The 12,639-nt window shown below is 54.9% G+C and overlaps 4 protein-coding genes across 4 annotated transcripts; 3 read left to right on the top strand and 1 right to left on the bottom strand.

Moving 5' to 3' along the window:
* Window positions 1-2,236: 2,236 nt before the first annotated feature.
* Window positions 2,237-5,198, top strand: CABS01_14932 (glycosyl hydrolase family 15; the record flags this gene model as incomplete). Its single annotated transcript, XM_060548270.1, has 9 exons — window positions 2,237-2,373; window positions 2,699-2,800; window positions 2,897-3,075; window positions 3,136-3,676; window positions 3,776-4,143; window positions 4,219-4,242; window positions 4,299-4,481; window positions 4,649-4,861; window positions 4,930-5,198. 9 exons carry the CDS (start codon window positions 2,237-2,239, stop codon window positions 5,196-5,198), a joined length of 2,016 nt encoding a protein of 671 aa, XP_060392266.1.
* A 453-nt stretch (window positions 5,199-5,651) lies between these two features.
* CABS01_14933 (RNA recognition domain-containing protein) lies at window positions 5,652-6,836 on the bottom strand (the record flags this gene model as incomplete). Its single annotated transcript, XM_060548271.1, has 1 exon — window positions 5,652-6,836. One exon carries the CDS (start codon window positions 6,834-6,836, stop codon window positions 5,652-5,654), a length of 1,185 nt encoding a protein of 394 aa, XP_060392267.1.
* Window positions 6,837-8,070: 1,234 nt separating this feature from the next.
* On the top strand, window positions 8,071-8,730 carry CABS01_14934 (uncharacterized protein; the record flags this gene model as incomplete). The annotated part of the gene is made up of 1 exon (XM_060548272.1): window positions 8,071-8,730. The coding sequence occupies one exon, from the start codon at window positions 8,071-8,073 to the stop codon at window positions 8,728-8,730; it is 660 nt and encodes a 219-aa protein (XP_060392268.1).
* Window positions 8,731-10,011: 1,281 nt separating this feature from the next.
* On the top strand, window positions 10,012-12,102 carry CABS01_14935 (6-phosphogluconate dehydrogenase; the record flags this gene model as incomplete). Its single annotated transcript, XM_060548273.1, has 6 exons — window positions 10,012-10,025; window positions 10,408-10,449; window positions 10,504-10,523; window positions 10,581-11,107; window positions 11,167-11,920; window positions 11,981-12,102. The coding sequence occupies 6 exons, from the start codon at window positions 10,012-10,014 to the stop codon at window positions 12,100-12,102; spliced, it is 1,479 nt and encodes a 492-aa protein (XP_060392269.1).
* Between the last annotated feature and the right edge of the window lie 537 nt (window positions 12,103-12,639).

Consider the following 12,639-nt stretch of genomic DNA (forward strand, 5'->3'; position numbering starts at 1 on the left):
TAGCACAAGTCTCTCGGTTATGTTGCTAGCCATGTGCTTAGGTATCACGGTCGTCGGTAGAGCTCTTACAGTCTAACTACCTACCTACCTAGCTACAGGAGTCTAGCGGTCGGGACTATTCCAACTTTGCGACGAAGGTGCTCGGGTGACCAACTGCCCACAGCGATCCAACCCACCTTTGAAAGAGAGAGAGTCTCACAATGATCTCAGTCTCACACACCAGCCCGTGATTTTCTCAACCCAATTGAAGTCGCAACTCCCTCTCCCACCCAGTCAGCTTTCACCATGTTCCGGACCCGGATCCTCGGGCTGCACCCCAACCCTCTGCCGAGTAAAAGAAAAGAAAAAGCCCGCCCAGCATCCGATTTGTTTGAAGCATGTTGTCAGCCACCCCATCCCTCTCGGTCTCGAGGTTGCTGATTAAGTGATCAACCTCCATCCTGAACAACAGTCGCATTGTTTTCGTTTCCGAGTCCCATTTCTTTCTGAGACCTTCGCCTTGCAGATACAATGGATACAGCAAAAAAACATGCTTGTTGCCCCGGTCCGCATCCGTTCGCAGGGAGGCTGTTGTTTTCCCCAGCTCTCCCGTCGCCCTATCCTCTTGACGCATGGACCTAATATCCGCACGGTTGAATCCATCCCAAAAGAGGCATCGAACCTCACAGACGGCGGGCATGAGAGAATCCGAGTCCGATGGGTGCTCCAGAATCGGAACTATCGACTGACAGATGCAACGATGTCGGTAAACCACCGCGCCAACCTCCCACACAAGTCTGATTTTTTTTCTATCCTTCCTCTCTCCCCGCAGACGCGGAGAAAAAAGGAATAAGACGGCGTCACAAGCTACCACAGGTCCCACGAACCGTGAAGCTTCCTTGGCCCCTGAGCTTTCGAGGCCGTTGAAATGTCTTGTCTTACCCAGCCAACCAGCCCCGACGTGCTGTTTTGTGCGCGAGAAATCAAACCCGGCGCCAAAAGGATTGAAAAGAAATACCTACAAAAACCCAAGGCGGTTAAGTGAGACACCAAACCCGCCTCGTTCAGCCTTCCTGATTACCTACGCGTACCTACCCGCCGCTGCCCGTACGCCGTTGGATTTCCTTTTTCTTTCCCTTTTCCCGTTCCCCAGCGCGTGAGTGTCTCACCCTTTCGTGTAGGATGCTGGATGGGAGGTCCTGAGTGAACAAGCTAGACGTTCCAAGGGAGAGAAATAGGTCCAGACCCTTTTCCCCATGATGTCAGCCACCGTCATTCAACACCGTACTCTGTAGATCGTCCCCCGCATACGATGTTCAAGGTCCTTGCGATCGATCTCTCTGTTCAGGTGAGCGGTGGGTTCTTGGGCAGAATAGCTTCGGAAAATCTCCACCATAATCCGTATTCCTTTTCCATGAGAGTTTCTACATAGTACATAGTATTGGGTTCTATTTGATTTTCGTCACATTGTCTAAGCTCCAACAGGGTAGCTTTCGCGCGTGTTGTGCCTGGGGCCTGGGCCTGGGGTTTTGCCGATCTGGCAGCTCAACTTCATTTAGGTATCCATATGAGCTGAGCTGACTGAGCTGAGCTCCCAAAGTGGATTCTCACTAGCGGCTCGATGCGATATTGAACAGCGTCATCAGACTTTCGGGTGCTTGACATCACGCACTTTGGGTCCAAGTCACGCCCCCCTCTCTCAGAAGCTGTCTGCCTTGGGATAAACAATACAACTTTTCATCCGAAGTACAGCCTTTCACCTGAGAGCTCCTATAGCTAGTGCTCATCTGAATTTGGTAGTAGGCAATCACGCAGCGGGAGCGAGCGGCGCATCCGTTTCCGTTTATGCTGCAGCACGTCGGCTGCAGGTCGTGAGAACCTGAGCGCTAGGTGTTAGTCGGCGTTAATCATCGAGAGACGACACCATGACAAACGCGTCCGCTGACATGTGTTTTGTTGGTTTCTCCCCGCAGCCACAGTCGGGTAGCCGCAGATCGTGGCTTCCGCTCTACCCGTTCTCTCTGTGTAATCGCCGGGGTTTAACCCCCCCATTGCTTAGACCTTAATCTTGACTTCATTGCTTACGTTCAGTTGGTTTCATGGCTGTTCGGCAGTAACTATAGGCTGGATATCCCCTGTTGTTTTCTCATATCTATCATATTCATCTCACTGAAAGAGGTCTCATATGAGCACATATAATATTTGACCATATTTGATATCTCCAACTAGCTTCTCCGACGATCCGGGAAACGACATCATGGCTCAACAGTGCTCGACGAGGCATGTCGCCGGCAGCCGCGCCGGGTACCTGCCGATCGAGGACTATGGTATGATTGGCAACATGCATACATGCGCGCTCGTGGGGACGAACGGTTCAGTTGACTTTATGTGCTGGTATGAGATTGCCTTTCTTCCTCATTTTGTCTTGATACTACTTACACGTTCCCCTCGGGCCGACGTTACATTCGGCCGAGTGATGAACTTCCCAATGCTCTCTTCATCTCTTCCCATAGCAGCCGATGAGATGAATAACGGCATAAGATGCTACAAGAGGATCATCTCAATGTACCAAGATCTTGAGATCAAAATATCTTGAGACCAAAGCGGTTGAAAGGCCTATCTATCATCCGGCCCTCATGAGCTCAAATTCCCTAGTCGATGAGATACTGCCACTTACATCTCGCCCATGAACCCTGACATCTGACGCGCCATTGCCCAGGCCGGACTTCGATTCTCCCAGTATTTTTTGTCGGTTACTAGACCAGGAAAAGGGAGGCTTCTTCAGCATCTGTCCTCCTCCGTCCAAGCTGTGCACAACCAAGTGAGCAAATCCAACTACTTTCCCCCGTCGTGATAGCCCTGACCAGTTTCCAAAAAGACAACAATACCTCCCATCCTCCAATATCTTGCAAACTAGATACATCCACGATGACGGTGTCGTCGACGTTGTGGACTTTTTCCCTCGACCCAAGACTGCCACGGTCATATCGAAGAGCACCCGCCAAGGCGCATTCCGTGAGACGACCAAGATCCAGGAGGAGCTGAAGAAATGGCTCGTCCGTCGAGTCGAGTGTATCCGCGGCCGTCTCCAGCTCGGTGGGTAGCCACTGTTCGATACTCACAAAGGTTCAGTTCATGCTAAGCTGACATTCCCAGATATTGAGATTTTCCCGGCCTTCCAATACGCCAGCGAGTCCCACGTCACCACCATCATCGAGCCGACTCACACGGCAAACAGCCCAAGCAAAGCAGTCACCTTCCACAGCGAGCACTACAAGATGCAGCTCGACGTCACCATCGACGACGTCGTCCCCGAGTCCGAGGCGGACGCATCGGCACCGGCGGCGGCGGCACCGGCGCCCTCCATCACTTTCAGAAAGGAGAAGCGCGACGGTATGCTGGGCGAGGGCGTCGTCGCGCACCTGGAAATCACAGAGGGCCAGGCCGTCTCGTTCGTCCTGCGGAACGACAAGCCGGACCACGTCACGGAGAACGTCACGACGGCGGTGCTCGACGGGCAGCAGCACGACACGCAGTCGTTTTGGTACAACTGGATCTCCAAGAGCAAGTACAAGGGCCGGTGGCGCGAGGTCGTCAACCGGAGCCTGATGCTGCTCAAGATGCTGACGTACGAGCCCACCGGCGCCATCGTGGCCGCGCCGACGTTTTCTATCCCCGAGGATATCGGTGGTGTTCGGTAAGGCATTTCACATAATCCCGTTGTGCTTGTTTCTTCCCTCTTCTTCCCCTTCTTCCCCTTCAGCTCCACTAGAGAAAGCTCACTGGTTCACGACAGGAACTGGGACTACCGCTTCTGCTGGGTCCGCGACTCGAGCTTCACAATCTACATCCTCCTCCGCCTCGGCTTCTCCGCCGAGGCAGACGCCTACATGGACTTCATCAGCGAGCGCTTCGTCAAGTCGCGCGGCCCCAGCGGCGAGCTGCCCATCATGTTCACCATCCGCGGCGAGACCGAGATCCCCGAGATGGAGCTCGACCACCTCGAGGGCTACCGCAGCAGCAAGCCCGTGCGGATCGGCAACGGCGCGGCGTTCCATCAGCAGTTTGACATCTACGGCGAGCTCATGGATGGTATCTATCTGTATAACAAGTACGGGAAGCCCATCAGCTGGGATCAGTGGTGTTCTGTGAGGGAGATGCTGGGTATGTGTTGTCTCTTTGGACGTTGATGATGTTTTTCTTTCCTCTGCTGAACACTGGAGCTGACTTGCTGCATAGACTTTGTCCTTACTTTGACAGATCGTAAGTTGTCAACTTCTTGCCTATTGATGAAGGGCATGAGTATTGATGTTGACTAGAACCCGACATGTCCATCTGGGAGGTACGCAATAAGAAGCAAAACTTCACCTACTCAAAAGTCATGCTCTGGGTCGCCTTCGACCGCGGCCTCCGGCTTGCAGACAAACGCAACTTCCCCTGTCCCAATCGTAGCAAATGGCTCGAAGCCCGCGATAACCTGATGGAGGAGATAATGGAAAAGGGTACGTTTCCCTTATCCTTTGGCGCTAATCTACCCAACCTTTCGCAACTCTCTATCCCTCCATTATTCCTTGGCGCATACACATGCACACATGCCAAACATGACGCGGAAGAGCCGACTGAGAGCAGAGACGACAAACTGACAACCGCCCCACCGGCGGTATAACAGGCTACAACAAGGAGATGAAGTGCTTCGTCCAGAGCTACGAGAACAACACCATGCTCGACTCCTCCATCCTCATCGCCCCGCTCGTCTTCTTCATCGCCCCCAACGACCCGCGCTTCCTAAACACAATGGACCGCATCCTCATGCCCCCCGAAAAGGGCGGCCTCACCAGCACAGGCCTCGTCTCCCGTTACGATACCGAGCTATCAGACGACGGTACGCCCCCCAAGATTCCCCCATCTCTCGTGCGATGCGATACCTAACCTATATCGCTTACCCCCCAGGCGTCGGCGGAAGAGAAGGCGCCTTTAGCATGTGCACCTTTTGGCTCGTCGAGGCGATGACGCGCGCCTCCGTCTACGAGCCAAAGTACCTCGTCCGCGCCGTCAACCTCTTTGAGAACATGCTGAGCTTCTCCAACCACCTCTCCATGTTCTCGGAAGAGATTGCCCGCAGCGGCGAGCAGCTCGGCAACACGCCCCAGGCTTTCAGTCACTTGGCCCTCATCAGTGCGGCTTTTAATCTGGATCGTGTTACCGGGTTCCAGCGATGATATTCGGTCTGGGGGGTTTTTTTTTTTTTGAGTGACTTACCGAGTTGGATGGAGTGTGGGAGGGATGAATTTGAGCTTGGATGAAGGTCATTTCATCTTGAGTACCTCTGTTGTGCTACCACCTGTTACACAATCAGCCGCGTAAAAGGAGGATGGATCGAGATAAGGGGCCCTTGGGGGATTTATTGGGAATTCTCTGATGGTAATGTCTGACTTCCCACCTTCTTCACCACGTCAAGAGATGTAGCAATCAGTAGCATAACACGGTACATCGGAGAGGGCCCCGCCAGGAGATGCAGTTCATCACATCACACAGTTGGTACATTCATTGCAAACTCTGACCGAGAAAGTACTTCTATTTTATGTAATTCTTTGATTATGATGGGTATGGGTGACCTCCAACTCCAGAACGCCAGTCTAGCCGAATGAGCTATTTCGGAAACCAAATAAAAATCATCCAAGCAACTTGAGGCCGTTCTTGGTCTTCTGTCCAGGCTTGATGACACCGTGACTATGCACAGGGCCGAGGTGGGGTTCATACCCGGTACCATCTGCATTCTTGTTTCCTCCGCCACCACCGTTGCCAGAGTGCTTCTTGTTCTTGTTATTGCGGTTGTTGCGGTGGTCCTTGCCCTTGACGTTGGTGATCTTGATCTCCGTGTTCGCCTTGCGCACCGTGACGGGGTGGCTCTGGATGTACTTGCCATTCATCTCCTTGGCGGCCTGGAAAAAGTCGTCGGCGTCGCTGAAGGAGACGAAACCGTACCCCTTGGACTTGGCGGTGCGCTTGTCGCGGATCACGCGCGCCTTCTGCACCGACTGCCATCGCGAAAAGGCCTTGAGGAGGGATTCGTCTGTGACTTCGCCCGCGAGGTTACCGACAAACAGGCGCAGGTGACTCGGGTCCCACTCGGCGAGGGTGTCGTCGGTCCACTTCTTGCCGCCACCCTCGCGGACGACGGTCTTCTTGCGCTCGGGGGGTTGGTTCGCTGCTGCTGCCGCTGCGGCCGCGGCTGCGGGGTCGATGATGGGAGGGGTCGCGACGTTGCTGCCTGTTCCAGGGAAGCCCCCACGACCGCTGGGGACGACCAAGTCTTTACCGCTGGCGTCCTTAGTGCCGTTCGAGCTGTATGCGCTCTGCCACTGTGCTATCTGCATCGCCATGTCCGGGTCGTAGTCGGACGCCGAGGCGGCGGATGCGCCGGCGGCAGGGGCGCCGGTGCCGGGAATCGGGAACGGGTTGCGAATCTGCGGCGCTGCGCCGTAGGTCGAAGGCGGCGCATTGTAGCTCGAGGCCTGGCCGTAACGAGAGCCTGCGCCGGGTTGTGTGTATGAATCGTAAGAGGGCACCGGTGCTCCATAGCGGCCAGCGCCGCCTACCGAGGGCGACGGCGACGGTTGTTGCGAGTACGATGCATAGGATGAGCCATAATGGGGGGTGGGCGCGCTGGCATAGGTCGGTGCGCTCGAGTAGGAGGTAGGCGCGGATGAGGCTGCAGCTCCGTAGGCGGGTTTGAAGGCGGGCTTGAAGCCTCCGGATGACTTGCTCGGAGGGGGCCTCGCGGGCAGGGAGGGATGAGAAGGTGGATTGCCGGTAGAGGGGCCGCTTGAGATACCTGGAGGGGGCGGGTAGGCCATGATGAATGAACTGCGGGTATGATACGGTTTTTTTGTGCAAGCAAGGCGCGTGTGGCTTTGCTTGAGCTTTTTTGTGGTAACGTACCTCTGAGCCTGGGATGTTCCTGCTCAAAGAAGTCAAATCTCCTTTGCTGTTTGCTATAGCCGACGGTGGGCGTGCTGTTGTCGGGGCTGTCGCAAATGCAGAGGTGGGTTTTGCTGGTGATGTATTCGGAGAAATTGTGACGATGTCGTCTCAGCCTCGGCGATGGTGTGTGGCCAATGTGGCTGGTGGCTGAGTTTGATCTGTCACGTGGCGTCTGTGGCTTGTTCGTGAAAGAAGCTCGGACAGGGAAGTGTCCATTGCTTGGCACTGCTCTTCAACCTTCCAGGTGGGTGGACTACACCAACTGCCGCTCATTGCATCCCGCGCACCTAAATCAATGCTTCTCGAATCCCGAGGTTCACAATGCAGCCCATGCCGCCGATTAAACGCCCAGAGAAGTCTGAACTCGGAAAACAGGAATCCCAGTTCCGTCTTGAGCCATTTGATTATTTGGCACCGGCCGTGCTGGTCAGACTCACGTTCCGTTCGGCTGGGATTATCACCATCCCATTTAACCATGCTGTTCCTGCATCAGCTGCATTTTATCCGTCGGACATCTTCAGACGGACATAACGGATAATCAGTAGTGCAGCTATCGGTGTTTGCTGACTGACATCATGGCCTCCGTCGCCCTCCGACACGACGCTGCGTTTTCCCTCGGTCAGGGCCATGCCAATCAGTAATGCGCGTGGATTCTAAGCGGAGCATTAGCGGAGTTCTCAACCGACGACTCCGGATCGTGCGACCGATCCAAGGCCCGAAGGCGGCGGTAACCCCCACTGAGGTTGCCCCTCGTTTTCCCTTTGTGAGGGCCATATTTCTCGATTTGTGAGCAGCGAGGGACGGATTCACCGTCGGCGGTTGCGCTGCGGCTACGCTGCCTCCATCCACACCTTGAGGTACCTTGGGAGATGGAGGTGCGATATTTTCTGTCCCTTCTGCTGAGGGCGTGGGTCTCAACGAACCCAATAGATTGAGGCTGCTTCGGCCAAGCAGTCCAACTGGAGGAATTGGAGGGGTTCATTACGGCCAGCTTCGGTTTGGTTGGGGCCGACTTCCTCTGCACACCATTGGAAGCGCATCGTGATTTGTCGCGTATATCGAGCAAGGCCCGCTATCCGCTGTCCAGGGATAGGAAACGCGAAGCGCATGCGCATCGGCCGCTGTCTTTTTCCCATCCAATGCCTAATTATAATCGCAATCGTTTTGGTGGTTGGTAGTGGTGGTGGTAAGGCTGCGTCTTTCACGGCGTTCTCTCCGACTGAAGGCGGAGTGCCGAGCGCGCGCTCATGGATGAATAGCGACAACGCGACAACGCGACGTCCCAGTATCTCTCTGCACTGCAGGCCTCCTCCAGGGTTTGGACGTTCTCGAAGCTTTGCTGGAACGGCCCGGCAGCATGGGGGTCTCTTCTATGCTGAAGAAACGGAATTTCCTCCAATGCAGTCCGGAGCGAGAGACAGATGCTGCACGTGCAGGGCGGCTCTCAACTCAAAGTCGAGGGACGTTTGGGGCATGGCCATGGGCAAGACAACGATGGACCAGACAAATCACATTCCCTGTGGTTCCTCACCCCCTACCACCCAAGACGGTCCAGGAGCATACGAAGCGAGCGAGCGAGTACCGGAGCTCCGTTGGGAGGGCAATAATATTATATGCCGCCAGCAGACAGGCCGCAACGCCGCAGTGCGTCGCGCAAGATTAGCATTGGTGATTAGGCAGAGCCCCCGCGGCCTGTTAGACCGAGCGCAGAGGGTTCCTCCGCGGCCGTGGGTTGCGAAACGTCAGGGTCTGACGCATCGAGTTTGAATACCGGAGTCGCAAATCCCTCCCCTGGAACACGCAGAGTGTGAGACATGCTCACGGCGGCCAATGGGAACGGGTGCCTATCGCCGAATCGGACCACAACAGGACGGATCCAGAAGCGCCTTTTTGCACGACGGGCTTCGTCAGGCTGGCGCGCTGCTTGACTAAAACACCACCGGCGTGGAGCAGGCATGATGGTCGTTGCTGGGCCGCCCTCCGCCGTGCGGGCCGGTTCTCTTGCACAATGCGGTAACCGTGGTACATCGGAGTCGCAGTGGAGAGAAGGTCGGGTACATTTCATGCTCTCTGAGAGCATAAGTATACCCGGTTGGCGTAGGTGGTGTTTGGTGTCAATCTGCTTTGCCAGACACAGCCAAACGAGTGAAAAAGGCTTCTGGCTTATTTGCTCAACAACAAGAATGGCGGATGGCAGAGAAACGCGGGAAAGGCGAGGTGACAGAAGAGAGCATCGTCATAAGTGCCCCTCCTTGACAGGCCGTCCAATTGGAGCTGGCTGGAGGAGGGTCTGGTCCTCTCAATGGAGCTCCACGTCCTGAGCGGTGATGTATGTGTCCCTCTTCTTTCTGTATGCGTGTACATACTCCGTAATCCGTACGGAAGTGCTGGAAGTGAAAGTGGGATTGGATTGCCAAAGCATGGAAAATACAAGCAGCGCAAGGCAGAGTAAGGTACCTACATTCTGCGCATGTACCTCTTTGTCCATGAGTAAGCTCGTCCCGCCAACAGGAAAAAGCCAATCATCTCGAGTTAGTCCAGGAGAGTCCAGGAGGGGCGGCCACTGACCAGCCAAGTCAAAGCAGCAAAGCAGCCCTGTCGATGGTCGAACAAGCCGTCTAGTCCCGCTTTTCTGCCCAGTCTTTGAGATATATCCCACCCCCAAAGAAAGAATGGGAAGCGATGGAAGAGAGAGAAAAAGTTGTATCCGTACCGCAGTAGGTAGAAGGCCAAGCTGAGAAAGCACCGGGAGGTACTTGTCGACTTCCATTGGGAACTTGGAGGAGTGGGAGTGTGCACATCTGCGCTTGTCATGGGTGGCCCCTGCACTAAGACAAACCACCCCCCCTCCCCTCCTACCCCTCCGTCGACCCTCCCCCTACAAACTTCGTCCGGGTTGACGAAAGCTCCAGCTTCTCGTCTCCTTCTTGACACATTCCCTAGAGATAAATAACTCGACGCTCCCGCATATCATCAAAGATTCGCGCGTTTGAACCTCTCCTCCATCATACAACACCCCCCACCTAAACCACCGACACATCATTCATCATGTCTGGACCTGTGTAAGTAATACCTCGCTCTGCCTTCTAAACCCCTCTTCGCTCTCAAGCCAAAAGAAAAATTACCCCACCACCCCGCTCCCGACCTCCGATGCCTCACGACAATGACCACGGCTGCGAATTTCCCGCATGTCGACGTCCGTCGTGATGGCTTCGGTGCCGGTGCGGTCTCGGGAGGTGCCAATGCACATGTAACATTGGCCTCAAGTCATCGCCCTCTCCTTTCTCGACGCAATAACATACTCATGCTCGTAATGCAGCGCTCGTCTTGCCAACCTTGTGGCAGGCGTTGTGCCTGCTCCGAGGTCCCGCTCCGCTCTCCTTCTCCTCACACCTGAATAAGCAACGTCCGGCTAGTGAATACTCAAGCTGACCATCGTCACAGCGCTGATATGGGCCTCATCGGCCTGGCCGTTATGGGTCAAAAGTAAGTTCTACCAGATTTCCATGTGTAAGAATTGAATCACTAACTCTCTCATAGCATTATCCTCAACGCCGCCGGTAATTCCGATAATCACATCCCATACCCATATTCAGGTGGCTAATATCCTTTTCTAGACCACGGTTTCACCGTTGCCGCCTTCAACCGTACCGTCTCCAAGGTCGACCGATTCTTGGCCAACGAGGCCAAGGGCAAGTCCATCGTGGGCGCTCACTCTCTGGAGGAGTTCGTTTCAAAACTTAAGAGCCCCAAGCGAGTCATGCTTCTCGTCCAGGCCGGTAAGGCCGTCGATGACTACATTGACACCCTCATCCCCCTCCTTGAGAAGGGTGACATCATCATTGACGGTGGTAACTCTCACTTCCCCGACTCCAACCGCCGCACCAAGTACTGCGCTTCCAAGGGCATCCGCTTCGTCGGCTCCGGTGTCTCTGGTGGTGAGGAGGGTGCCCGCTACGGTCCCTCCATGATGCCCGGTGGTAACGAGGAGGCCTGGCCCCACATCAAGGACCTTTTCCAGAGCATCTCCGCTAAGAGCGACAACGAGCCCTGCTGTGACTGGGTCGGTGATGAGGGTGCCGGTCACTACGTCAAGATGGTCCACAACGGTATTGAGTACGGTGACATGCAGCTTATCTGCGAGGTATGCAACCCCACCCGAGCTCCTCGTAGCTATATGCTGGTAGCTAACACCACATCCAGGCCTACGATATCCTGAAGCGCGGTCTCGGCCTCTCCTGCAAGGAGATTGGCGATGTCTTCGCCAAGTGGAACAAGGGCGTCTTGGACTCTTTCCTGATCGAGATCACCCGTGACATTCTCTACTACAACGATGACGATGGAACTCCCCTCGTCGAGAAGATCCTCGACCAGGCTGGTCAGAAGGGTACCGGCAAGTGGACCGCTATCAACGCCCTTGACCTCGGTATGCCCGTCACCCTCATCGCCGAGGCTGTCCTTGCCCGCTGCCTGTCCTCCATCAAGGAGGAGCGCGTTAAGGCTTCCAGCAAGCTCCAGTACGTTGGTCGCACCAACAAGTTCGAGGGCAACAAGGAGCAGTTCATCGACGACCTCGAGCAGGCTCTGTACGCCTCCAAGATCGTCTCCTACGCTCAGGGTTTCCAATTGATGAACGAGGCCGCCAAGGAGTACGGCTGGAAGCTTAACAAGCCCTCCATCGCCCTCATGTGGCGTGGTGGCTGCATTATCCGCTCCGTCTTCCTCAAGGACATCACCAACGCTTTCCGCAGCAACCCCGACCTCGAGAACCTTCTCTTCGACGACTTCTTCAACAAGGCCATCCACACTGCTCAGCCCGGCTGGAGAGACGTCGTCGCCAAGGCCGCCCTCCTCGGTATCCCGACCCCGGCCTTCTCCACCGCTCTGTCTTGGTTCGACGGTTACCGTACCAAGGATCTCCCCGCCAACCTCCTCCAGGCTCAGCGCGACTACTTCGGTAAGCTTCTTGATACCACGAAGTCCTTTGACATTTTTGCTAATCATACTGTTTCTGCAGGTGCCCACACCTTCCTCGTCAAGCCCGAGTCAGCTAACGACAAGTACCCCGCTGGCCAGTACCACCACGTCAACTGGACCGGCCGCGGAGGTAACGTCTCTGCTTCTACATACAACGCTTAATGGTTTTCTGGATAGGTTAAATAGAGGGCTCACTATAAGAACTGGTATAAGGATGCCAGGAGAATGAAATGAAATGATTACACGTAATTGAAACAAAAAGTTCCACCACTTTCTCATTCCGAATCCTTCCAACGTGCGCCATGCCGAATTTATGAGGTGAAGCTGCTGAGCAGAAGCTCGTCTTAGCTATGACCAAAGGCGGACGACTATCTAGAAAAAAGTTAAAACACACACAGTCACACAGTGTGTCATGATGCAAGTCTCATGAGTAAGCATGTGTGACAACGTGTTGTACCTTGACTATACTCCACATCCTTCCACATCACTTTTCTTCTATGTAGAAAGATCTTGCGATGCGAAAGGAATCTGACGAAAACTTGACCCCTCCTTTACCGGCGAAGAGCCGGCTCAAGGTCGGGACTAACAGCGAACACGGAGCTGCTGGCACAGTGTGTTCGGAGGCTGGACTCACGGTACCCGAGAAATTGTACCCACATGCACGGACCCTGACCGGTACCTCTATGATTGGCCAACTGT

Source organism: Colletotrichum abscissum (genome assembly GCF_030869225.1).
Source record: "Colletotrichum abscissum strain IMI 504890 chromosome Unknown Scaffold_60.1, whole genome shotgun sequence".
Taxonomy (NCBI): Eukaryota; Fungi; Ascomycota; class Sordariomycetes; order Glomerellales; family Glomerellaceae; genus Colletotrichum; species Colletotrichum abscissum.